Genomic DNA, 26126 nt, shown 5'->3' with positions numbered 1-26126 from the left:
GGCGGGGGCGGTGGCCTCGGTGCCGCTCCCACGCACGGCACTGCCCCGCCCCCTCATGAATATTGAGCGCACGGGGGCGGGGCGGGCTATGCTAATGGAAGCTGCTGATCGCTGACGCGCCATCACACCACGCGCCGCCGCGGCCGCCGATTGGCCGGGCCCGACCTGGTCTCATTGACAACAAACCGCGGGGGGCGCGCGCGCCCGGGCCGCGGGGGCGGGGCCGCGGGCCGGCCCAAGATGGCGCGGGGTCGGCGGCGCCCGCCGGCAGCGGCAGCAGCCTCCGCTTGAGCGCCCGGGGCGGCGGCGGGCCCTGCGCCATGGAGGGCGGCGAGCTGGCCGCCGAGAGCATGGACACCCTGACTGAGCTGGGCGACGAGCTCACCCTGGGCGACATCGACGGTAGGCGCCGCGGGAAGGAGCGGGGGGATGGGGTGGAGACGGCGCGCGTGGACTCCCCACGCGTGTTGGGGGGAGCGCCCGGGTTTGCCCGCGCGGGCCCGCGGCTGCCGGGGCAGGAGGCGTCGGCAGGTGGTCCTTGGATCGTGCTTCTGGAGTGTTCGGGGTGGGGGCGCTTCCCACGCGGTACGGGCTGCCACGGGCGCGGGGGGAGCGGGCATCCCCCTGTGCCACCATCCCAGGTGGGAACAGGCGGGGCAGCGGAGCCCGTCCCGCCGGGCAGCGCCCGCCTGGGAGCGGCCACGCGTGTCTGCCTTGTCAGGGGAGCGCTTCTGAGCGACTTTCGCGGGGCTGCCGCCCGCCTGGAGTGGAGGCCGTAGCCGCAGGAAGGCCGTGGGGGTGTGGGGGTCCGAGATGCCGAGCCCGCCCTTCCACGGTGGCCGGCGTGGGGAGGGGTCGGGGAAAGCGCTGCCCCCGTCCCCCTGCTCCTGCCGCTGACCCGCGGGGCGAGCGGCGCTGCCCACGGTCCCCCCGTGTTTCGTCGTGGCTCCTTTAAAGTAGGTGCTAAACGATGGCTGAGGCTGTTCCTCCGCTAGTGCCCGTGGGAGGCCGAGCCTCCAAGCCCTCCTGCATCCAAACAGCTCTAACTACTTAAATTTCCCATTTTCCCTGTCATCCTAAAACTTTACTGCATCGCTGGCACAGCACAGACCTGTGAGAAAACCCCTGTTTTCCACCGAAGTGCAGCAAAATGAAGCGCCTGCGTGTGACGCCTATTTTATGTGTATTTTTGGCGACACCGAGCAGCTCCTGAAAACCCCATTTAAAATGACATTTCTCGGTGTGGTCTATGCTGTAGGCTGGTGGAGATGAGCTCCTGCCTTAGCTCACTGCTCTGCTGGGCTGTAATCCCAAACAGAGCTCAGTTTTGGCGGTGTCCAAAATATCCTTGTTTAGCAGCTGGGAGATGAAATTTTACCAGTACTTTTAGGCTTCTAATTGACACTGATTTGCCACATAGCTTGGGGTGAAATTTATGCTCCTTTTTTTCTTTGATTATAAAAGAAGAATGTACCTTATGAGAGTGCAATGGGCTTGGTTATTGCTCATGAAGTTTGATAGTGCACATTGAAGGAGGTGTTTGCTGTTGTTTGAGCACCACGTAATGAGGTCTCAGGTTCCATATGGAAACTGAGAGGAATTGATAAACCCAGCAATGGCTCTGAACTGAGGTGTGCCCTGGGAGGTGTGATTCAGAGCCATGAGTAACTTAGGAAAACGAGCTTCACTTTCCTCCCCACCTCCAGGGGTGGATTTTCCGGGGAAGGCAGGGGAAGAACGTGACAATCCTGCTTTTTTTGTGCATCATCATGGATTCATCTCAGGGTTTGAAATTTTCCATGGGTTTTCATTTGGTTTTAAAGTCGTCCTGTGGGTGTTCCTCTCCTGTTCAGACTGAGGGGGCTCCTCACCGCCTGTTGCATGGATTTTGGTTTTTTTGTGGCGGATGTGCTCTGGGATGTCGCTGCTCACTGGGCTCATACTTCCAGACAGGGCACAAGAGTGGCACAAGAGGCTCTGCCTCTTGCCCCGGCACAAGCTGTTCCACCAGCCATGGGCATCTCCTGCTGGCGGGCACTGCTGGGCAGCATCAGAGTTCAAGGTCTGAGTCTCTGGGAGGTCAAAGCACATCAGGGCTTCAGGACAGAGGTTGTTTCTGTCTATTGAGGTTGAGGTCTCTGCTGCTTTGTTTTTCTCAGAGCACAGCACCTCCAGGAGTGTGAGGAAGAGCAGCCTCTGTGCTGGAGAGCTGAGCCACTGCCTGGGAGAGGCAGCTGAAGCCCAGCCCTTGCCTTTCTGCCAGGTATTCAGGCCCTGGGCAGATGAAGGTGGCAGAAGCCCTTGGTGGGCTCGGTTTTGGTTTTGTAATATCTTGTTGACATTTTTTTAGCCTTGGGTTGGGCTGGGATTTTGTTCTGCAGTAAGGTCACTCTGCTTTAGGGCCTGAGATACCTCTCTGGCACAGACAGGTGCCAGTGCTCTGTGACACTGGGTTTATCACTGATGGCTCCAGAAGCACCTGAGGTTTCTCACAGTCAGTGTAGATATTCTGATTTCTGGGTAGGCAAAGGTGTTTTTAAAAGCAGAGATTTAGATTTTGGGTGTTGTCTGTTTCTCTTGCTTTTAATTTTTTGTGTGTGGTTATTAGGAAAGCTCTTGAGCCCTTTAAAAGAGGTGGGTTTTAATTAAGAGTGCCAGACTTCCTGGCAGTCTTAATTCTTAAAAATTAAGTTTAAGACTTCTTGCATTTAGTCAAAGTTAAGTCTGTCATAAAGATGTGATTTAACTTGTGAGAGCAGGAGTAGTTTTTAAAAGAATCTGTTAAATCTGCTGCATTGAACACAACATTCTTTAAAACACAGTGCTTAAAATTTTGTTCTTATGCTGGAATTTACTCTTCCAGAGCAAATCTCATCTGATTTGTTTATTCCCTAATTGTAGTTGTGTTGTCTGATAGTGAAATAGCAATACCATCAAATGCAGAGTTTGGGAAGTAGTCTGGATTATCAGTTTTATTGTAGTGAGGGTTATTTGGGATGGGTGAGCTGAAGTCAGTTGGAATCTGAAGAGCTGTTTAATATCCAGCTAGATGTTGATATTGAAACAGTTGAAACTTGAAACAGTTTTGTGAAAGCCAGTTTAAGCAATGCATTAAAAAAAAAATCTTTCATTCCTCTAGTGAAGAGTGGAGACAAGGTTTTGGTCCAGCTGGTCCCTGAGGGTGGCTGCTGCCTCATGCTGGGGGAGCTGTGCATACCCACTTAGCGTCAGGTTGTGAACAGGTCAGGAGGACGCATCTCCTCCCAAGCTCTTCCCTCCAACAGACTCCAGTTCTTGAGAGCAGTGGTCATGGCCAGAGCTTAAATGTGTGTCAGGGTGTGGAGGGATTGCTATCCAAAGGGAAGAGTGGTAGTGTCACAGAAATATGTTGAAATGTGTGTTGAGGGAGCAGGAGGCTTGGAGGAGGATTCATCCCTTTGCTCTGTTTCAGACAAAGGAGTGTCAGACAAATTAATTGGATAATATGTGGGTGGCATTTCAGAGAGCTGAAAAATTAATAGCCCTCCTATTGCTGGGATATAATCCATGGAAACGTCTCATCAAAAGTTTACTGCTTCAAACCTACTTCATAAATCACAGCAGTGACATCCTTTGGGGTTTGTGAATGAGAAAGGTCCTGGTGTAAGAAGCCTTTTGCTGTATTTTTTCCTATAAATAAGAAATCTATTTTTTGCTTCCTAAACCCATATTTATTATTTTGGTATAATCTCTCATAGGTTTGTGGGTCCCCTCTTTTCCTGTTTCCAGAAAGAAAAGATAAAGGACTTTCAGAAAACCATGGAAGAGCCAGTGCAGCAGGGACAGGTCCTGGGATGGGGAAGAATGTCTGACTCCTCATGCCACTCCCTGCACACAGATCAGGGAAAGCATTCACATGTCTTAAGATATTAAATTGGATTAGATGGAGGGAAGAAGAAGCTCTGCTTGTGAGCAATGATCTCTTGGTTGTGAAATGTTCACCTCTAGGGGAAAGGCCTATAGTGTTGCAGTAGGAGCTTCTTGACGTGGGTTCATAAAATCCTGGAGAAGGTGGGATGGAGAAAACCTGTTGTGCAGTGATTGCATGCATAAAACCAACAGAAAAAGTTACTCTGATGTTTTAAACACATGCATGGATTTATCCTGGCACAGTTTTATAAAGTGGTGTTTCCTTTTATGGTTTTTCCCCAATTTTTGTTATGCTTGTAAGTAAAAGAGAGATAAGATGAATTCTTATCCTATCTCCTCCTTTTCCAGATACTCTGTGGGGCAGTATAGACAGGGGACTTGAAAGCCCCCAGAAGTTGGGTGGGAGAATGGTTAGTGCTGGAATTGTGGAGGTGCTTGGTTTTTTCCTTCTGCAAAGATTAGACTGAAGGGGAGTGATGGAACAAGACTAATATTTTAGATATATATTGAGGTGGTTTTAAATTCTAGTCTGTGCTTGGATCTTGTCTGGAAAGTGTTGAGGGAGGGTCTTACTTTTTGCCCTGAACAGCAGCAGCAGTACTTTGCTGCTGGCCACGTCCTGGTCTCTCTCTGGAGGTGTTGCATTGGTATGATGTTCTCTGAAAGTTTTGAAGGACCCAGAGCTCCCTTCTGTGTACACACACCATAATTCCATGATGTAAATGGCAGGTGTCAAAATATGCAGGTGACAAAATAGTGTTGAACAAATTTTCTTCTGTTTTGCAGAGATGCTGCAGTTTGTCAATAACCAGGGAGGAGACTTCACAGACCTGTTCATGGATCCCTTGTCCAGCACCTTCCAGGGCAGCAGCAGCGGTGGCAGCAGCAGTGGGACCCTGGAGCCGCAGTTGCAGCGGCCCTACAGCCAGGTGCAGCTGCAGACCTTCCCTGCACCCCCTGCATCCCCCCAGCTCCAGAGCCTGCCGGTGAAAGCGGCGCAGACGGCGCCTGCAGCCCCTCCTCGCTCGGCCCCGGTCCTGCAGCCGCGGCCCTCGGTGCAGCCTCAGCTCCAGCAGCAGGCCGTCATGATCACACCAACCTTCAGCTCTGCTCCCCAGACCAGGATTATCCAGCAGCCAGTCATCTACCAGAATGCAGCCACAAGCTTCCAAGGTAGTGCTTGAGGTGCTCAGGCTACAGGTGTGCCTGGTGCACATGAGATTCCAGGATGCTCAGGCTATGGATGTGCCTGGTGCACTTGCAGGAAATGGCATCGCTGTTCAAACTCCAAGTGTATCCTCAGCCATGACAAGCCTGATGATCCTTTTCTTGTGGTGCTGCCTGTGGGGTGTCCCTTCTCCTACCTGTGTGGCTTTGGAGTTGGGGAGCATGAGTAATTGTCAGGAATTAGATCTTAAATGTTTTTGTGCAACCTCTTACTATAATTGTTGTCTTGCTCCTCTCCTCCATCCTGGCCTTCTGCCCTATGGCTCTTGGGAGGCTTGAGAAAAGATGTCTTAAAACATCATTGTTGGCAACCCTGTCCTCCCACTGATGGGTATGCTGGGCAGATCCAGTCTGTCCCACACAGCAGTCTGGAATGAAGGCACATTTTATCTACCAAACTATGGAGCTCAGTGCCTGCACTGAGCAGACACACCTGTAGGAGTATTTAGCAGTCTTCCTTTGTGAATGCTGGATGACTTGATCCTCTTCAGTAGGTTTTGATTCTTTACATGACAGATAGGATCCTATGGCTGGCCAAGAGCAGGGGGAGTGGGAAAGTGCAGTTTGGATGGCCTGTATAATGCCACTGAAGCAGAGTCCTGTGCTGTCAGCCTAAAGGGTTTTGGCTCCATTTTCTCTTAGCTGATCCTCTGTGCCTCCTGGAAAGCTGCTATTCGAGGTGCAGTGCCCTCTTGCAGAAAGCACCAAAGCAGCTGGAAGTTTCCCAACATGTGGGATGTGTTAGATTAATGCTGCCTACTAAGAAGCAGTGGAAAGAAGAGGGGTGATGCTAGGAGCATTTCCAGGCTCCAGGAGGGGGATGTGTGTCTCTTGACCATTTCTGACATCTCTTCTGCTTTTCAGTTCTCCAGCCTCAGGTCCAGAGCCTGGTGACATCCTCGCAGGTCCAGCCGGTGACGATCCAGCAGCAGGTGCAGACGGTGCAGGCCCAGCGAGTGCTGACACAGGCTGCCAACGGCACCATCCAGACCTTAACGCCTGCCACGGTCCAGACTGTTGCTGCACCACAGGTTCAGCAGGTTCCAGTAAGTAAAAATGCAGCATGATGGGGGGGGATCCAGCAGAACAAGGAAGTGCTTTTGTGAGTCTGGTCCACTGGCTTGTCTGGGGAGAAGTGGTGAAGCTGTAGGGCTGGTGATCCTGGCTGGGATTGCTTCTGCACAAATGTTTCTAAAACATTTAACCTGAGAGGTTCTAGCCAGCCTGTGTCCCAGAAGCATTTTACTTCATGCAGGTCATATGTGAGAGCTCCTGGTTGTGAGATGTGATGTGACTTCTGGGCAATGCTCAGCAACTGTTTTCAGTAAAACAGTAACTAAATGCAGTCCAAAATTATTTTTTAACTTGGTACTGCCAAACCCAGTTGAAAACTACTTGAACAGGCTTTCTTTGACTTTTGCCGCCTTCTTTGCATATCCATCACCTCTACCACATCTTATAAGGACTGGTTGATAGTAGAATGTGTTCTTTTAATTCTTCTGTCATGTTTTTTTTAAATAGTTTTACTGTTTAACAGTGCCATGTGATTTTTTTTTTTCACTCTTGTGCATCTTTGTATTAAAGAAAACTGTTTGTCTATGAGACTCAGTATGACAAAGTTGCTGTGGTTCAGTTGTATTATGCCATCTCTGGTGTTCTCAGAATCAACAAGATATTTGAAAGAAATAAGAGCAAGATAACTTAGAGTGGATTTTGATCTGCTTGATGTTAAAGGCACAGATCCTTTTAGTGAAATTGTAGGAAGAAGCTACTATGGGTATTTGCCAAAGCAGACTGTCCTAGCTGTGTTAGACTGAATACTCAGACAGTTAATGTAGAGAGCTAATTATAGGTGTAACTGGAGAGGGGATAGCAGCTTTTCCATCAGCTCTTTTGTGTTTTTATATACTTGTTTACTTCTGGGGACTGATTTGAAAACCACTGTCCTGGTTGTTCCTCTGCCCCACTCTATCCAGTGCTGTTCAGCCTGTCTCCTACTCAGGGTTTGCATTGGAAAGCATCCAGGTGATGCAGGGTACAAGTCAAAGGAATACTCACCTTGCTCTTTTGCCAGCCACCGAGTTGTAAAGCTATTACAGCTCTGTCAGTGCTTACCTTTGGCTACTGAGATCAGCAGGGAAATATGAGCCTGCTCTCCTCTTCACCTGTAACTCTTTTCAACCTAGGTTCTCGTCCAACCTCAGATCATAAAAACGGATTCCCTGGTCTTGACAACCCTGAAAACAGATGGCAATCCTGTTATGGCTGCAGTACAGAACCCAGCACTGACAGCACTCACTGCTCCCATTCAGACCACAGCTCTGCAGGTACCCTATGGCTGTCCTTCCATCCCTCTCCTCCTGATGTCCTTTCCTATGAACACAAGGAAGAGATTTGTGCTTTAGTGTTCTGCAGTGGCACAGACAAGAAGGGGGTTTGAGGGCTATTGTAGACACGTCCAGGGCAAGTAATACCCTGTTTCTGTCAAGGGTAAATACACAGATTGTATTGTTTGGCTGCCTTCCCATGGCCAGTAAGCAAAGATCAAGGGCACATTTCTGTTTAACTTTTTCTGGTACTACGAGGAATATGACCTAAAAACTCAGTCTAGTTTTTAACTTGAAGCCAAAAGCTAACTTGCTCAGAGTACCTGTGGAACTTTCTTTTGCCTCTCACTAGTGTCTAATAGTAGTATATTAATTGTGACAACTATAATATAAACTACTTTTCAGAGGGCATTTGCAGGGAGGATTTGTCATAATCGTTGGAGGTGGCAATTGTGCTTCATGGCCTCCACTTCTAATCAAGTCTTAGAACTTTATGCCCCCAAAGAAACATTTATTATGGTCTTGTATGTTCTGAACAGATATCTTTGTATAAATATTTACTGGGGGAGATAAGCTTTTCAGTGTGGATCTAAATTTTGACTTGTTTTGCAATAGCATGGTAGGCTTCTTAGATACTTATTAGCAGCCAGGCTAAAATCTTCAATAATCTGCTTGCTTTTAGATGACGTTTTTACACAACTTGAGGTTTACGAGGTTGTGTCTATCTGAGGCATGTTTGAACACACTGAAATTAGGTGGATATTAGCCAAGGAAAGGTATAGGACCTAAATTAACTTATTTGTCAAATTCCAGCTTGAAGTGAAACTGAATTAATTTTTGGTATCCCAATTAGAAGACTGTTTCAGTCAAAATTGTTTCTGAAATTGCTCATTACTAGTTTATTCTCATGGCTAGCTGCTCTAGGCTAGTTACTATGTTTGTCTCTTGACAGAAATAACTCTTACTCTCCATAGCTACTTGCTTCCCTGATCCTTGGTGTAATTCAGAGAGCACATGTGCCTTTCTAAATCTCGCTTTGCCGGATTAAGCAGTCTGAACTTTCTTTCATTACAGCTGTCCTAGGAGCCCCTCTGTGCAGCTGTTCTGGTGGGATTCATCATTTTTTATTTCTGAGTACATACCGCCTTAGTTTGCCTAGATGGTCTGTCCCACATCTAGATGCCCAAGTTTGAGCTTTCCGTTCTGCTGTATATCACTCATTAGTCTTAGTTCCTCCTATTAAGGCATTTTTATAGCTTATGGGTTTTTTTTTTTTCATCTAATGAAATTCAAATCAATTTGAACTGTGTTCCTCAAGCCAAAGGTTGTTTTTTCATAGTTGGATCCTTTCCAGCATTGTTGTTGCTTGTGTCATTGGAAGTAGTATAGGCTGTTGCTGTTTTCATGACTGTTTGTCCAAAGAAAAGGTGGATTTTGACACTTGGAGTGTAAAGATTGTGGGAACAAGGAAGAGCTTTAGTCCCTTTCTCTATTTAAGTGAATGAACAGAGCATAGTACTGGCAGAAGTATTGATGTGCTTGGAGAGCAAGAGATGTTCCTATTCCACAGTGACCAGTGTGGGAGCCAGAGTGACAGATTTTTCCTGTGTTGCTGTGCCAATGCTTGTGCCAACCAAGAAAGACGGAAGGATTTTGGCATCTCACACATTTTCTGAGCTGTACCAACTTTTCCTGATTCCTGTTTATTCCTTCTTTTGCCATAACCTTATCTAAAATGGCTGATTGCTTTTGACACTTGTTATGCCTGGTCTTTGTAGACCCTTGTTGGGAGCAATGGGACCATTTTGACCACAATGCCAGTGATGGTGGGACAAGAAAAGGTGCCTATCAAACAAGTTCCTGGGGGTGTCAAGCAACCTGAACCACCCAAAGAAGGAGAGAGGAGAACAACTCACAACATCATTGAAAAGCGCTACCGGTCATCCATAAATGACAAAATCATTGAGCTGAAGGACCTCGTCATGGGGACAGATGCTAAGGTAAAGATGGGAGATAAGTGCAAATGTGGTGTCACAAATACTTGTCTGCAGGTGCTCATTTGCTCTACCAAATGAAGCATTTGGTACGTGCAGCTGTTAGTGGCGTGTACATGTGTGTTGGGGTAAGACTGCTGAGAATCACTTGTGTTCTATATTGTATTCAGGAAGGGTCACCTGTAAAATATTAATTTTACTATGCTAGTGGTACTGTTTCTTGAAAATAAGCTATACCTTATGCATTTGTTCTTATATTAATTAGGTCTAACTTAAAATAGGCCCTCTAGCTAGAATATCCAAGTGGATGTTTTGATAACTCTGCTAAACCAGATCTTGCTTCAATTAAGTTTCCTTTTCCATGTGACTGCAGTAAGGATGAGGGTTTACAGAGCTTTCCAGTTTATTTCCTGTAGACACTGAGCTGTAAAAACTCCTGCTTGCTCAAATGCTGGAAGCTTTCTTGCACCACATATTCAGGGTTTGTTCCTACTTGCTTTACCTCGTGCTGGTGAGGCAGGCAGTAGAATTCTTGATACCTCCGTGACTACTGCACAAATCAGTGCACTAGTGAAGTCACCTATTGCTGGAAGTGGAAGCTTTTGAAAGCATGTGTGTTGTGCAGTGGCTTCATAGTACTTTTGGCTTATGTTTAGAAGATAAACTTGCCCACTGCTGCTGGAAGCAGGGATTTGCAGGGAGATGGCCAAGTGAGTAAGGCAAGGAGGGAACTACTTATCTCAGAATTTATCGGTGATCAGGCTGCTTGTTCTGTCCCAGAATTGATCCACTTCATTTACAAACTGTCCTGCTTTCAAAAGACTATTTCTGGCTGAAACCTAGGTGGGAAGTCCATTGTAACTTGGATGTTAATCTGTCTCTTGAACTGTTCTAAAAGATCTTAGAGAGACCTCATCCTTGTCCATCTTTGATACCTTGCCCACAGAGCATGCTCTGCTAATGGCTCCTTTGCAACTGCTGAGAGTCCTTTATGCTCTTTTTTCATCACATAATACAAAGGGTTGTGGTATTCTACAGGCAGGAGTGATCCTTTGGTGCTCTTAATATAAACTGGTTTTTTGTGCATTTAATTCCTTACAGATGCACAAGTCTGGAGTCCTGAGAAAAGCCATTGACTACATTAAATACTTGCAGCAAGCTAACCATAAGCTGAGGCAGGAGAACATGGTTCTGAAGCTGGCTAACCAAAAAAACAGTAAGTTGTGGAGGCTCTGTAGCAGATGGGAGGCAGTCAGCATGGATGTAGGATGTATCTTGTAGTTTCCTATCCTTCACAGAGGTTGTATTGATAGTGGCCAGTGTTACTCCAGATGACTGAGCCAATCTGAGAGCTACTGACAGGAGTCAGGATGGAGAAACATGTACATAATGCACTCTGATTTTTTTCAGAGCTGTTGAAGGGCATTGACCTAAGCAGTCTGGTTGACAATGATGTAGACCTGAAGATTGATGACTTCAACCAGAATGTGCTGCTGATGTCTCCTCCAGCCTCTGATTCAGGATCTCCGGCTGGCTTCTCTCCCTATTCCATTGATTCAGAGCCAGGAAGCCCTCTCCTTGATGATGCAAAGGTAGTTGTGACTTTAACTGTCAAATTCAAGCTGTCTTCTTCAGGATATTTAAGAGCCAGAATTTGAGTTCTTATTCTCAAGAGTGGAACCAGCATACATCTGGCAAGCTGATTTGCAGGGCTTAGAGATCCTCTGTAAGAGTGAGGAGGGTGCATGTTTGTGTTTTATCTTTCTTTAAATTACTGAGACTGTTTCCTGAGCTATATTACCTGAGCCCTACCTTTAGTTGCTGGAAGAACTGTACTTATCCTTCAGCCCCTGTACACTCTCTGGGGACTTAGAATGCATGTTCATTACTCAAGAAGCCCAAGGCTTTCCAGGATATGTAGGTCCAGTGAGTAAAGCAGAAGAACTTGGAAATGGTTGATGACATCAGTTGTGGTTTATGAGACCATAAGTAATCAGAGTAACAAAAAGCAGTTAGCTGTATTGGGCTTATGGGTTTGTTTTATGGATACCACAGAAGTGGGTTTTCTGGGAGATCCTCAAAAGAGTAGGGGCAGCAAAGGTTAATCCTAGCCTAACCCAGGGATACAGTTACAGTTAATACTTGACATGACTGAACACAGAAGGAAGTTGAAGACAGTCAAATATTTCAGCCTTATCTTATTAACTTAAGAAAAACTTTACTGGAGTTCTTGCTGATCTGGAGCTCAAAAGTAAATTTATACATGTTCTGTTTCTCCTTCTTCCCTACCCCTTCCTCGGCATAAACATTTTGTATGCTCCAGAATGGTAAACATTGGGTTTTTTCTCCTTTTTCTCTCCATTCCTATTCCCTTGAAGGTTAAAGATGAGCCTGACTCTCCTCCTGTGGCGCTTGGTATGGTGGATCGCTCTCGAATCCTCCTGTGTGCTCTCACGTTCCTTTGCCTTTCCTTCAATCCACTGACGTCCCTCCTGGACGCGCGAGGAAGCCCCGAGTCCGACAGCCTGGTGCGCCATGGCTCCGGCAGGAATGTGCTGACCATCGAGTCAGGTAAAGGGCTGGCATGGTTTGGGCCATGGGGATGTCCAGCCTTACAGTCTCCCTAAAAGCCACCTGCAGCTGTGAAGGCTGCAGGTCACAAAGTGAAGGGTGGCTGTGGTTTAGCGGGATGGGTTTGTGTGTTCAGGGAGTTGTACAACCTTTGTTTAGTGGGTGGGGAGGGGCAGTAACTGCGGGGCAGGGCATGGAAGGAGAGCCAGCTTGGATGTGGCTCCAATTCACATCCAGTGTTCTTCTTGCATAAAACCAGCCATGGTTTTATGGTGAGGTTGAGGTGGCACCTATTTGTAGCCCAGCAGCTTGGGTTTTTGGCATAGAGCCTTGAAAAGTAGTTCAGGGTAAGGGGCGTCTTCCTGTCTTCACCAGTCTTTGAAGCATGTTCACTTTGATTTTAAAGTAACTGACTGATTTTTGTCACTTAATCATAAAGTATTACTACACTGTTGCTATGGAGTCTTGCAACTGGGCTTGTTGATAGACTCATTCCCTAAAATTCATAGTTAAAAGTTCAGCTTAGGAGAGGGTGGGGGCTGCTGTAGGCATGCAATTGTTTTCCTGACTGGTAAATATGGTTCCTCAGTGTTGCTTTGTAAATTTGACAAAGATTGGAAAATGATACTGGAGTATTGAGTACCTGTGAGTGTGTCTTACAGAAAAATCAGAAGACAGCTCTTGGAAAACTAAGTGCTGATCATTTTTTTTAATACATCAATCTTGTAAAAATAATTTAGTTGGGAATGTTGAGGGTTGGCGTTTGGGTTAAGAGGTGTTGGTATAGGTGTTTCCTGATTGAACTGCAAATCTTTGCAAAAGCTGATTAAACACGTGGCCAGCATAGCAAGCCATCCTTTGGAGTCTACACTCGTTGTATTGCCAGGCTTTTGGTGTCCAGGTTAGATTTTAACTTTCCTTTTTGGGATATCTTTTGTAGATGCAGCTGGTTGGTTCGGTTGGGTGATGCCCACCCTAATCCTGTGGCTCGTGAATGGAGTGATTGTACTGAGTGTGTTTATAAAGCTCCTTGTGCACGGAGAGCCAGTGACCCGGCTGCACTCAAGGTCCTCGGTCACCTTCTGGAGGCACCGCAAGCAAGCGGACCTGGATTTGGCACGGGTAAAGTTGACTCGTTGTTTTGCATCAAATGCATCTTTTAGATGGGATTGTGGGTAAATGTTTCCCAGTGAGGCAGTGGCACTTGTAAGATACTGTGTTCCTTGAGTGGATCATCCTGTGTGATTTCAGAGAAGCTGTTGCCAGGTTCTTCTGAGTGGATTACTGTCCTACTCAGCTTAAGTTAGTGAGGCATGGAAGCGATGGAAGAGACTCCTAATTTCTGTCCTTGTTGCTAGCTACTGCATCTTGTATTAGTTTCTGGCAGCAACATCTTGGGTTTTGTCCAGAATCTGGCCCTCTGCTGCATCTGTCTGCTGTCTTCTAGCCTCTTGAAGTCCTCTTTATTGTTGAGGAAACATTATATTGTAATATCGGTGATGGAGAGGGATGGGGAGACTGAGTTGGTGATCAGAATCTGATTTTATTGTGGGATACAAACGATTATATATTATTTCAGGGAGACTAGTAATCTGTACTACAGTGATTAGGTTAAAATCACATACACAAACTTAGGCATATAACAACATCTGTTGCTTGCAGAGTTTAATGGGATTTTCTTTTTCCAGTAAACCCATTTGATTTAATCTTCTTGCAATCTAGGTCTAATTTTCAAAGTTCCATTTGCTTTTGCCAAGGCATCCTGTTATCAAATCTCTTATGTTAACCAGGTCCAAAGTCCATCATCTGTCTTGTGTCCTCCAACATCCCAACATCATAACATTATATACAACATATTGTTGAGGGACCCTGAAATTTCCATGGTGTTTGACAAGGCAGGAAGCTCTTTTCATTTAGTGCTGATGTGTCGCACAGGGAGTACAGGATCAGAACCACGTGTAGAAAGTATATTTAGGGCCAGATTTCAAGCTGGTGTAAACTGTTGTTATGTTTTCAGTTTCTATGTCGATGTCCCTCTGCTAAAGATCTTGTCCTGACTTGCACATGAGTTTGCCTTGCTCACAGTGCCAAGGAGGTCCCAAAGTGTCTCTGATAGCGATTTTTGTTGCTGAACCTTTTGTTGTGTTATTTGCAGGGTGATTTTGCTGCAGCTGCGTCAAACCTGCAGACTTGCCTGTCAGTACTCGGGCGAGCACTGCCAACTTCCCGCCTGGACTTGGCCTGCAGCCTGTCCTGGAATGTGATCCGCTACAGCCTGCAGAAGCTGGCCCTGGTGCGCTGGTTGCTGAAGAGGACTTCTCATCAGTGGCGGGCAAGGGAGGCCACTGCGGGATTCGAGGATGAGGCCAAGACCAGCGCTCGGGATGCTGCCCTGGCGTATCACAAGCTCCATCAGCTCCACATAACAGGTGGGAGCAGAGGTGGCAGATCTGCTGTCTGGTTTTCCTGAATGAGGAGACTCAGCTGATCCTGGAGCATACAGGGAGAGCACTACAGGCTCTCTCCTCTGGGAGGGCTGCTGTTAGAAATTAGCCTGACAAATTTTAGGAGGCACTTAATAAAACACAGCAGGTTCATTGGTCGATGGCAGGATTATGTGACTGGGATTTCAAATGTTTAGTTTCAGTGCTGTTTAGAATTATAATTTCATCTGCCGCATCTCAAAGTCAGATTAACTAATTAATTATGGATTTATTAGATTGTTGAGTGTAATTTTTTTGTAGGCCATGAAGGTCTTTTAGGGAAAAGGACTCAGTATTGGTTTCTGATCTCGTGCTTGTTGCTTTGACTTCTGATTTTATGTCAGGAAGTGTTGAGGGTCTTTTTTTTGCATCATCATCATATACTGGTTGATTAGTCTTGTTTGTGCACTTTTTACTTCTAGTGCTGGTAGCAACAGCTATTGGTTGAGGCTTATTGTTTGGTTTAGTTGTTGGTTCATGCAATAAAAGAACTCTGTAAGAACAGCTGAAGCAACAGCAGTGTAAGCTTCTCTTATCAATAGGTTCTTGTTGTTTCTTTAGGATAGTAGCCCTGCAAATTGTGATAGTATTTAGTAGCTGGTACTACTGATTAAAAATTAACACTTTTCCTTCTCCTGCTGGTACAGGTAAACTTCCCTCCAGCTCAGCTTACTCGGGCTTGCACATGGCATTGTGTGCTGTGAATCTGGCTGAGTGTGCAGAAGAAAAAATCCCACCCAGCACAATGGCAGAAATCCACCTGACAGCTGCAGTTGGCTTGAAAACCCGCTGTGGAGGCAAGCTTGGTTTCCTGGCGGTGAGTTGTGTTATCTTCCCTGATCACACCCTCAAGCAGAGATCTAGGAAAGCCTGGAAGCTGGCATTGCTGTATCTTGGAGAGGGCATCTACTAGCACTACAATTCTAATATGACCTGCAATTATGATACGATTTTTGTCCTTGGTGGTGCCGCTCTTTCCTCACTGTTCTCAATCTTGCCCTCTCCTTTCACCAGAGCTACTTTCTCAGCCAGGCTCAGAGCCTGTGCAGCTCAGAGCGAAGTGCCATTCCTGACTCATTGCGTTGGCTGTGCCACCCCCTGGGACAGAAGTTTTTTGTGGAGCGAAGCTGGATGGTGAAGTCTGCTGCGAAGGAGAGCCTGTACTGCACGCAGAGGAATCCTGGTGAGAGACACTCATTTCCCAAGTGTGGGGCATCCCAGCACTTTGAGACATTCTCTCCACTCTTGTCTGGGACAAAAGTGGGTGTCGTGTTTGAGAGTGTTCTTTTATCCCCACCCTGCTTGTGGTTCTGATGGGTGAGAGGGCATGGAGAAGCTGAGATGTCTCCTCAGCCTGCAGGGTCTGGCTTACCACCCTTTGTATCCTATGCTGTGTCATACTGCTTGTGTCTTTATATGCTGGAACACAACCCAAAGGTGACCCTGAATGTCTGGGGAGTGACTTTGAGGTGACCAAGGTTTATCCTCTGCAGAGCAGTGTTGTCACTGTTCTGCTGAGAGGCTGAAGTGCAAGAGGGATCTTTGGTCAAAGGCTGCAGCTTTACAAGGGGATTGAAAGGATAAAAAAGCCCTAAAACTTAGTCTCTAAATAATTCAATTAGTTTCTTGAGAATTTCCTTCTACTATTCTTCATCATGCTATTTCCTACATTTTGATTCTTCTTTCTGAGTGTGTTGGGAGGTGTCTGGGGCAATGTGCAAGTTAAATTATTTGGTTTGTCCTTCTTCTCTAGCGGATCCCATTGCACAGGTCCATCAGGCATTCTGTGAGAACCTGCTAGAGCGAGCAGTGGATTCACTTGTGAAGCCTCAGACTAGGAAAGAGGTAGCAGGACAAGAGGAGGAGGAGTCGTGGTGAGTATGTGTGGCCCACTGGGCACTGCTGGCCACAGCAGCAGGCTCTGAGGCAGAGCTCATAACCACTGACCAAGTGCTGTGGGGCAAAATGCTTGGTTAGTCCTTGTTAAAGGCTTGGAATGACAATGCTAGTCTCACCACCACTGTTTATTAGCAGAGCAAGCTCTGCCTCTTGGTATTAAAACCTCTCAAGTCAAAGGTGAATCTGGGAGTGGTGGGGATTTCTGGTGTTAGCTGGGGTAATTCTGGTTGATTGCTTGACTAAATGGATGGCACTTTCTCTGCTGAGACAAAGTTTAATGTTCAGGAGGACAAAAATTAGTGTGCACCTACCTCTTCTATAGACCAGGACCTATGTCTGGGGCTTTTAGAATGTGATGATCTGGCAGGTCAGAGAGTGAACCCACGAGCTTGCTACTTTGTGCATGGGTGTTCTTCTGACTGAGTGTGACATCTACCTGCAGTGAAGAACCAAACAGAGGTGTGGCAAGAGGAGGAAAGATTATGTTGAACATAATTGTCATTGTCTCTAAGCTCTTTCACCAAATGAAAAGAGAAAATAGGTGGGAAACAGCAGCTTTTTGTATTGAACCGTGTCCAGCTTTCTCTTGGACTCTGCAGGAAGCAGGAACCCAGCCTTTGCTAGTAATTCAGCACTGTTTCTTGCTGATCTCCAGATATGCTGGTGCCAGGCAAATGTTACATACATATATGGGAAGCTCTGTAAGGATCGTGTCCCCAAAAAGTGTGGGTAAAAGCCTCAGATGGGAAGATAATTCAGTTTCCCTACCTGTGTAGGAAAAATACTCTGTAGCTTTGGGTTTTTTCCCAATCTCGTCCGTTTCCTGGCAGAGAAGGAGCAACAGATTGGTTTAATTGCTGGTGATCAGATGCTGCTGTTGAGAGAAGGTAACAGGATTTGTATAAGGGAGGTGGGTTGTCACTATACTTGTGGAAGTCCTGTCTCCTCATGGGAAGGACTAGATCTAGTACAACAGCAAGCTTTTTTGTCCACTCTAGGGGTGGGAGCTCAAGATCTTCATCTGTAGCATGTCCCAGTTAAATTAGGTCATTGCTGCATATGCTATTTTCTCTGACCAGTGCTGAGACCATACTGTCACTTCCATTCTTACATATTTGTATATATGCAAATAATCAGAGAGGTGTAGTTCAGCCTCTTTTGGAGGCAGTCACTGAAAAGGAGCCTATAATCAGCTTGTAATGTATGTCTATGTTTGAAGTGAGCCTTGAGGTTAAATCTAGTTCTGTGCTGGTGGTCATGAGAGGGGAGGTGTGAAGCTGTTCCTCTCAGAGCATTGCTCTGCACTTCTATTCATGGGGTGGTCTCTTCAGTCCACCAGTGTTGTGTTACTTGTAGAGCTTGAACTTTCTGTGAGCTTAAAGGTTCAGCACTGTTTAAACATGACTTGTGAACAGGAAGTGCCTTGGTATTTTCTGTTTGACAGCATAGCAAAGATCTGCCTTGTTCCTTGTTTCAGTGAATTCTCGGGTGCTATGGAGTACCTGAAATTGCTCAACTCCTTCTTGGACTCAATGGGAAGTGGCGCCCCACCCTTTGCCAGCAATTCCGTACTCAAGTCTGCCCTGGGTAAGTCTGGCAGAACTGAAGCACTTTCAGATGCAGGATTTACTGCCAATACAAATTTCCTCTCCCTGCTGCCTCTCAAACTCTAGTCAAGGAGAAATGCAGTCCTTGGAGTGAGGCCTGATTGCATGCCAGTGTGGTACCACAGCTCAGACTGGAAGAAAGTAATTAAGAAGGCTTATAAATTTGGCTCTGTGTTATAATGCTGAGTGCCCAGCCAGGGACTGCTGCTATCTGTGTTGTTGGGCAATATTTTATTTCCAGTATGAACCCTGTGCCCTCACCTGAGAGCTTGCTCCTAGCAATGCAAAGCGAGAGGAAGGGTGGAGCATATAAACAAACACAGCAGCATTGCAGTTGAAGTACAGGAAGGGTTTTTGTCCATTTAATTACCTATTGAACTGGGTTGCCCCCACTTTCACAGTGACTGTCGGATATATTCCTCAATCTCCAGAGACCTGCAGCCTCTGCTGTAAGCAAGCTCTGGGCATGTATTGGGAGGGCTTGTTTTGGTCCCTTGGTGTATATTTAGTGGGACAGCAAGGGCTGCAGAATCCCTCTGAGCCATGTGCTCATCTGGGCTGGCTTGGTAACAGGCTGCTGGAATATTTGTTTAGCTTGGTGTTGGTACAGACAGCACCTGGCAGCTCACTGGGATGCTGGTGCAGCTTTAGACACAGATTAAGTGCTGTACCTAAAATGTATAGAGCAAACATAGTAGGAAAACTAAATAATTATTTTTTTAAAGGGAAGTCTGTTCTTGGGTCAGTATTGCCATGGAATTGAAAAGCAGGTTAGAGTAGCAGAACATATGTCCTTTTGCCCTAGCAGGCTTTGGGAAGTTTTTGAGGGGATGTTAAATAATGAAGGCAATTCTATAGGGAACCCAATGTACTGTCTTAATGGTGATCAGTGCCAATCATGAGTGTATATATGATTGGAGTTGTTATTTTGGGGTGGTGAGTGGAGATCATTGTCAGGAAGGAAGTCAACAAATTAGAGACAAGATGGTGGAATACATTCTTGTTGACAAGATACAAACATGCCATCCAAAACTCTGCTTGCAGTCAGATGTAGGGTGTTTGCAGGCTGCCAAGTTCCTTTGTGTTCTTGCAGCACATTTCAGCATTCACATGGGTGGCTGAGTTCCCATGGGATCAGTTTGGGCTCATTAGCATCAATCCCAGAGGAAGGCACTGCCAAGGGCCTGTGATACCTGTCCGCTTCCCCAGGTGTGAGGGAGCCAGGTGCTCTCCCGGGCTGCAGGCGCTGGTTCTGTTTTGCAGGTCCCGACGTGGTGTGCCGGTGGTGGTCAGCAGCCGTGGCCATGGCAATCGCTTGGCTCAGAGGGGACGATGCAGCTGTGAGGTCACATTTTGCAGAAGTGGAGCGCATGCCAAAGTCCCTGGAGATGTCAGAGTGCGTAGGCCTCGTACGCTTTTCAAACTGCTGCTCCTTCTAAACAGGGGTGACTCCTTCCCCAGTGCTGTTCTGTAGAGTCACACCTACCTGTGCTCTGGAGCTGCATGTCTCTTGTGCTCTGCAAGAGCCAGTGTGCTCAGTAGTTCACGTGTAAGTCAAGGCTTGCAGACTGATAGTAAAGCTGTGGACTGGAAGTCACAGTCATAGTTGCTTCTTTAGGGATGTCTTTTGGCTTTGTTCTAATTGCACAGTCTCCCACCTTCTAAAATCAACCAAAACTCACATGATGATGGAAAGGATGGTATCACCATCTCTGTTCTTTTGCACTAAAGAATCTTTGCCAGCTTTCTCTTATTTCTCTGTTCTGTGTGTGTAGGTGAGGAACAATTGTCATCTTTTTTCTGTCTAAGGAGTGATGATATCTCTTGAAGGTGGGAGAGTGAAAGCTGATGCTGTAGCAGCATGACATGGTGTTGCTTGAAAGCCACCTGCTTTCTCTTTCAGGAATGCCCTGGTGAAAGCTACCTTCTACATGTGTAAAGCTATGCAGGCCTCTCTGTCTGGGAAGGCAGATGGACAGCAGAGCTCCCTGGGTCACTGTGAGAGGGCCAGCAGTCACTTGTGGAACAGCCTCAACATGAGCAGTGGCACATCCAGCACTGTCCTCAACAATGTAAGCATTGTAAGCCCTGAGATAACACATGGTCTGTCTTGGTTGTAAGGTTGGTCTTGCTGCAGGTGTGTCGCTTCTCTGTTGTAGCTGCATTCTCCATTCACTCTGTGGATCATGGGATTAGAGGGGAGGCTTCTTCCCTATCCTTGGAAAAAGGCATTGCCATTGTTCTGTTTCTGCTGTATGGGGAAGCAGAGCCACAAGTACAGTGTTGTCTCCCTTGGCATGGTGTCAGCTCTTGCTCCTCTTGTGCCAGTAGCTGTCACCCCTTTCTGGTGCTTTGACCAGTTTGAATTTGGCCCTGCAGAGATGGAAAGTATCCATCTCTCTCCTCCAGGTCAACTTGGTGATACCTGTAAAACAGGAAATCACTAAGTCAAGTTTGCTTGTTTCAGACCACACTCATGTGGTCTGAATGTTTGAATCCTCTGACACAGAAGTGTGACTATGCTGTGCTACTCCTGAGTTTGTGTGGGGCTTGTTTCTCTTCTTTCCAGGATTACATAAAACTGGAGCTTCCCTCCATGGCATATGGGACGTGGTTCTGGTCCCTTTCGTCGTTCTGGGTGGCAGCTGTAGTGCATTGTAGTTGCATTGCATGTTGTGGCAGTGACTGTGCAATGTTTCTGCAGTGCAGTACAGAGGCACTCTCTGTTCAGCAGCACAGGCAGAGAGCCCTCCCAGAGCCGGGAGCGGTGCTAGGGGGCAGCAGCAGATGGGGAAAAGGGGTTTGGCAGCTGCTGTCGGCTGTGCCGTGACTGCCTCTTTTTTTCTCTGCAGGTGGCACGGCTGTCTTTGCTGTTTTTCCACTAGTTAGTGTCACTTTTTGGGCAGGAAAACCTCTGCAGGAGGCTGTTTCCATGGGATCAGTTTGTGTTTGTTAGCATTGATCCCTGTGAAAGGTGCAGGCAAGGGCATGTAACATTGATGCAATGTGCCCTTGGCACATTTCCTTGTCTTGGTCGAGAGATGCCACCTGGGCAAAGTGCAAAGGCTTGCTCCCTTTGGTGCCTTGTGGTAGGCTGACACAGCGGGGAGGGCAGGGGAGCCCCGCAGGAAGTGCTGTGGTTCCTTCCCATGGGCTGTGTCAGCAGCCATGTAGTTTGTTACTCACCCAGTGCTATGTGTTACTAAAAGCCTGTGCCTGGGCATCTTGGCTCTTGCAGATGATCCAGCTGCTGGCCTGTGACTTGCTGCTCTCGCTCCGCACCAGCCTGTGGCAGAAGCAGGCCAACGCCAGCCAGGTGCTGGGTGAGACCTACCACGCCTCAGCCCTCGAGCTGACGGGCTTCCAGCGCGACCTGGGCAGCCTGCGCAAGCTGGCCCACAGCTTCAGACCCGCCTACCGCAAGGTGATGGCTCGCCTCCCTGCCTGCTCCACCTCCAGCTTGTCTACAGCCCTTCCTGGGGTGATGGGAAGCTGGTGCCCTTGGAAACACAGGGTGTATCTGAGCTTGTGTGGTTTGGATACTTGGGTGGGATGTTCTTCCACTACCAGCCTCTGTACTTTCTGTTGGTGGGGGATGAGGGAGGCTCCTGTGGGAGTTCAGTGCATGTGGGGAAGTATCCCCTTTAGTTTCTGCATGGAAAACCATCAGCACATGTGTATTGCCAAAACCATGGCATCCTGTCTATTAAGGTGGCTTCAGACTGGGTCTGTCCCTCTGGGGAGTGTGGAAGGAAGCTTCCTTAGCTGTGTTGGCTCTGCTGAGTAGCTGGAGGGTCAAATGCCTTCTGCATCTGTAGAGCCCCAGGTGCTTTTCTTGGCATTTCCCTGCTTCTCTTCAGTTTATCTACTTTTAAGTCTCTGTTGAGGAAGTAGAGTCTAATATTTGGACACGAGAGTTGTCCTGGTGTTGTCCAAACTCTAGATTTCAAAGTTTGATGCTGTTACCAAAGCACTGCACTAGCAGCATAGGTTGAGAATCCTGCCTGGACCACAGTGCCAAGTTTGCTCTCAGATTTTTCAACCTTGTTCCCTGCTCTCAATCCTCCCCCTTTCCAGGCCACTCACAGTTAGGTGTCAATTTTTTTTCCCCTTCCTCATGGTTGCCCTGACCTGCAAATTCCCCAGAGACAGGTGGAAAGATGAGGGAGGAGCGTGGAAATGGGTCTCTTGTTTTTGTCAAGGTGTCAGTGCTCTGCTCTTGAAATGTCGTGGCTGAGGGATGACAGTTCAGCCACAGCATCATCCCTGTGCCAGCCCACCTCTCATCTTCCATCCTGCCTTCCCTTCCAGGTCTTCCTCCACGAGGCCACCGTGCGCCTGATGGCAGGGGCCAGCCCGACCCGCACCCACCAGCTGCTGGAGCACAGCCTGAGGCGGCGCACGCCCCAGAGCAGCAAACAAGGTCAGCCCTGGGGCCCGGGCAGCGACCCACTGCATGTGGGACTGGGAGGGGAGGGGGCAGTGCTTGGGCAAGGTGTGGGGGCATAGATAAAACCTGCAGTGTCTCCTGCTGTGTCAGGATAATGAGCTGCCATCAGCCTGTGGCTCAAGGCAATGCTTCTGCCATGTTCTCTACAAGCCAGCTAACATGAGCTACGAGCCCTGGGCTGGAGGTGTTGGCAAACAGACTGGAAAACATTTGCCTTCATGAAGCTACAAGTGCAAAGAACTTGACAGTCTGGGGTTTGGAGCAGTCAGTGCAAAGGCAGAAGCTGGGAATACTAAACGAAGAGCCAAAAGATGAAAGATATAAGGGAATGGGAAGCAGGAATGCCAATGTTGGGTTGAGCCCTAGGAAGTGAGCTGAAAGGAACTGCCTCTGTAGAAGACCAGACTGACAGTTCCTACATGACTCTAGCTCAGTCTTCTCCTCTGCTAGCCTAAAGGCCCTCAGGGTGCCCCCTGCTCTTGGCTCAGCCAGGGGATGCCAGCCAGAGAAGCAGTTGAGGGCCTGTGTGGTGGGGTTTTCTCATGCAGGTGGTAGCTCTGTTATGGGTTTTCTCTCTTCATCGTTTGCCCATAGGTGAACTGGACACGTTGCCGGGCCAAAGGGAGCGAGCCACGGCCATCCTGCTGGCCTGCCGCCATCTCCCTCTGTCCTTCCTGTCGTCGCCGGGCCAGCGCGCGGTGCTGCTGGCCGAGGCTGCCCGCACCCTGGAGAAGGTGGGGGACAAGCGCTCCTGCAACGACTGCCAGCAGATGATCGTCAAGCTCAGTGGGGGCACGGCCATCGCTGCCTCCTAACGCCAGCAGGGGTTCCCTTTGTGCAAAGACAGCCTGGTTGAGCATCGGCCTGGACTTCCCTTCTGGACCTTAGAAAAAGTGCTAGGTTAGGGCTGTGCTGGTGGGATCAGGATGGGGTGGGAGAGGGAGGGAGGGTTTTGGGTTTTATTTTTTTCTAAACTTGCCCCAGGTTTAGCTTTACTAGCTTCCTTGCTTGTTCTCAGGCACTGCAGCAGGAATCTGTCTAGTCGTGGTTTTTGTCACTATGCCTGGGGCTGTTGAGAAGCGCTGCCCCAACACAAATCACCCGTCCCTGCTTGGGAGAGAAGCCCACAAGCCCACGACATAGAGAAGTGGCACATCCCGTGTCTGTCCTCAGGGGTATTTTGTTCCCTTTCCAAACACCTCTGCAGAAAGGAAATCTCTGGGGAGGGCAGAGGATCTGTTCAAGCCTTGTCCCATGGGGCTGCTGGGACCTAAGGCTGTTCCCAAAAGAGAGGGGAAGGCACCAGCTTTCCTTGAGTTGTGTGTCAGGAAACTGAAGCCCCCTAGACCCAACTTACCTAGGTGCTCTGGGAGTATCACTTGGGGCCAGTACTGCCTGGAAAATTTCTCTACAGTTTTTATACAGGTTTTTTTATAGGAATGTTTGTGGCTTTACAAAAACATGGGGAACAATGCAGCAGATTTCCTTTCCCTTCTGCTTCATGCGTCTTTTCCTGTGATAGCTGCCTCCAGTTTTCAGCAGGGGGTGGGTTTGTGGCAGACTGCGACAAGCAGAACCTGATAGAAGACCTTGGCATCCCTGGTCATCTGGTGCTGGGTGGCAGCAGAGGTGGACATGCAGTGCCCTGCACTTGGCATGAAGGGTGAATGCTTCTCTGGTGCCTTTTTGTTGATGCAGAAACAATTTTTAGAAACAATTTTTTTATGTTACTCAACTCCCAGTCCCAGAACTTGTCTTCAGGTGTTTCTCCTTACCTTCTCTAACTCCTCCACAGCTTCTGCAGGATTTGGAAGGCACTGGTTTAGGGTGCAAGTCTCCCAGCTTTGTTACCGTTGCTATTCCAAGCAGTTTGACTTGCAGGTGTTGAATTGCCTGTGACTTTCCAGGAGTGGGAGGTGGATTTGGGACAGGGAGAGAACGGTTCGCCCTCTTTCTCTCTGCCTTTCCTGTTGCATCTCTCCAAAGAAGTGCAGAGTGGTTGCCCTCTCACATGTGCATAAGTGGAAACCAGCATTTGGCAAGTGGGCATTGCTGTTCCTCCATGTGTACGGCCGGCATGTTCTCCATGTTGGCAGCTTAAAGCATTTAGATACAGGCAGCCATCCAAACCCATCCTGTCCCAATCAAGCCTGTACTGCCCAGCTCCTGCAAACTTGGACTGTTTTACAAGAAGCTTTTACATGTATCCAGCTCTTGCAGAGAGGCATGAGCTCCTTCAAAATGAGAGGAGAAAGATAAGGGCTTATGGTTTCCCTTTGCACAGGGTCTTTTGGCATCTGGGAGGGCCGTTTCGCATGCTGCAGTAATTGAACACAGGTAATGCTAGTCCTGGACTTGCCTGGCTTCAAGGATATGGAAACTGGGGCCAGGAGAAACCTGTCTCCCAGCAAAGCCTGTTCCCAGTGATTGTGGTCTGTAGCTGTGGACAAAAGCATGGGGACCAGAAGGTGTTTGCCTACCTCCCCCACTTTGTTTGGGGAATGGCTGGTGGACACCCAGCTGCAATAGCCAGTACTGTCCTACTGGCTGGGGTGTCCCTTGCTTCCTGGAGTCAGTGGTTGGAGGGGGAGCTCATTGTTTGAGGGGAAGAGGTTGCTCTCAAGAGCGTCCAGTCAGTGTAGGGGACACTCTGGTGGCAGCAACTTCGGCTTTGAGCGGGTACCCTACGTGTGCAGAACAGCTCTTGATTTGTACACATTTTGATTGCTCGTTGCCAAGTTCATGAGCTTACCAGTGATCCTGTTTTGGGGGAGTAGATTGCCTCCTCCTGACTTTTTTCCCCTCTTCTGTGCCTCTCATGCTCTCTTCCTTGTCAAGGAGTTTTTTTCCTAAAATACAGAAACTCCTTGCCTGTGGCAATCTCTTGAGTTACCTTGCATTTCTCCAGGTCTGCGTGCAGCACGTGGGCAGTTCTGTGCTTCAGTAAAATGGGAGGTGAGGCTTTGGGAAAGCAGTGATGCTGAGGTTTCACTTTGTCACTCATGGTAGTCTGAGCCCTGGGGGCTGGGCTGCAGGGAGTACTGGCTGGGCCAGGAGCTGGGAGAAGCTGTTGGGCTGATACCCAAATAGTGAATAGCATAAAGTACCAAGGGTTCTAGCATGGCTGGTATGTCTCTGCCCCCTCCAGAGTGAGGGATCTTTGCCCTGTTTTTTCTACACTGTTCAAAAATTTGCTGTCATCTGTCCCTACAACTTTTTTTATATGTGTGTGTATATACTGTAACTTTTTGGTTTGTGGGTGGGAGGAAATTGTTTTATGGATTATGTGAAGAAAGTCTATTTATCCACATGGAGTTCAGAGTAGGGATGCTTTGTGATATGAGATGCAACTGGTGGTGGGGAAGTTCCCCAGGGAACATACCTGCTGTCTGAAAACCCTGTTCCAGGGCTTCTGAGCATCTGTTAACTAATAAAGATGAATGTTACCACCACCTCCCACCTGCCCTCTTTCTCTTAGCTCTATTCATCCCACCCAACAGCTGCTCTTAAGCAGAGGTGAGCTTGAAAAGTCCTTTAGAGACATAAAACCTCAGAGGCGCCTCGTGAAGCTGTCAGTCCTTTGTCCGGATGACCTAGAGAACAGAACGGTACCGTTTGCAGTGAAAGTCCCTTGGAGGAGCAAGTGTGGTGTCTCCGTG

General features: G+C 47.8%; 1 protein-coding gene across 1 annotated transcript; it reads left to right on the top strand.

Moving 5' to 3' along the window:
- Nucleotides 1–225: 225 nt before the first annotated feature.
- On the top strand, nucleotides 226–25919 carry SREBF2 (sterol regulatory element binding transcription factor 2). The gene is made up of 19 exons (XM_036401800.2): nucleotides 226–402; nucleotides 4696–5082; nucleotides 6001–6182; nucleotides 7323–7463; nucleotides 9242–9463; nucleotides 10559–10673; nucleotides 10868–11049; nucleotides 11836–12028; nucleotides 12969–13150; nucleotides 14184–14457; nucleotides 15159–15328; nucleotides 15526–15694; nucleotides 16265–16385; nucleotides 17888–17997; nucleotides 19281–19413; nucleotides 19921–20089; nucleotides 21256–21441; nucleotides 22329–22440; nucleotides 23062–25919. The coding sequence occupies exons 1-19, from the start codon at nucleotides 321–323 to the stop codon at nucleotides 23280–23282; spliced, it is 3351 nt and encodes a 1116-aa protein (XP_036257693.1). The 5' UTR covers nucleotides 226–320; the 3' UTR covers nucleotides 23283–25919.
- The last annotated feature ends 207 nt before the right edge of the window (nucleotides 25920–26126 follow it).

Source organism: Molothrus ater, chromosome 5 (genome assembly GCF_012460135.2).
Source record: "Molothrus ater isolate BHLD 08-10-18 breed brown headed cowbird chromosome 5, BPBGC_Mater_1.1, whole genome shotgun sequence".
Lineage (NCBI taxonomy): Eukaryota > Metazoa > Chordata > Aves > Passeriformes > Icteridae > Molothrus > Molothrus ater.
The sequence above is the reverse complement of the archived record's forward strand: the minus strand, read 5'-3'. Positions and strand labels throughout refer to the sequence as shown.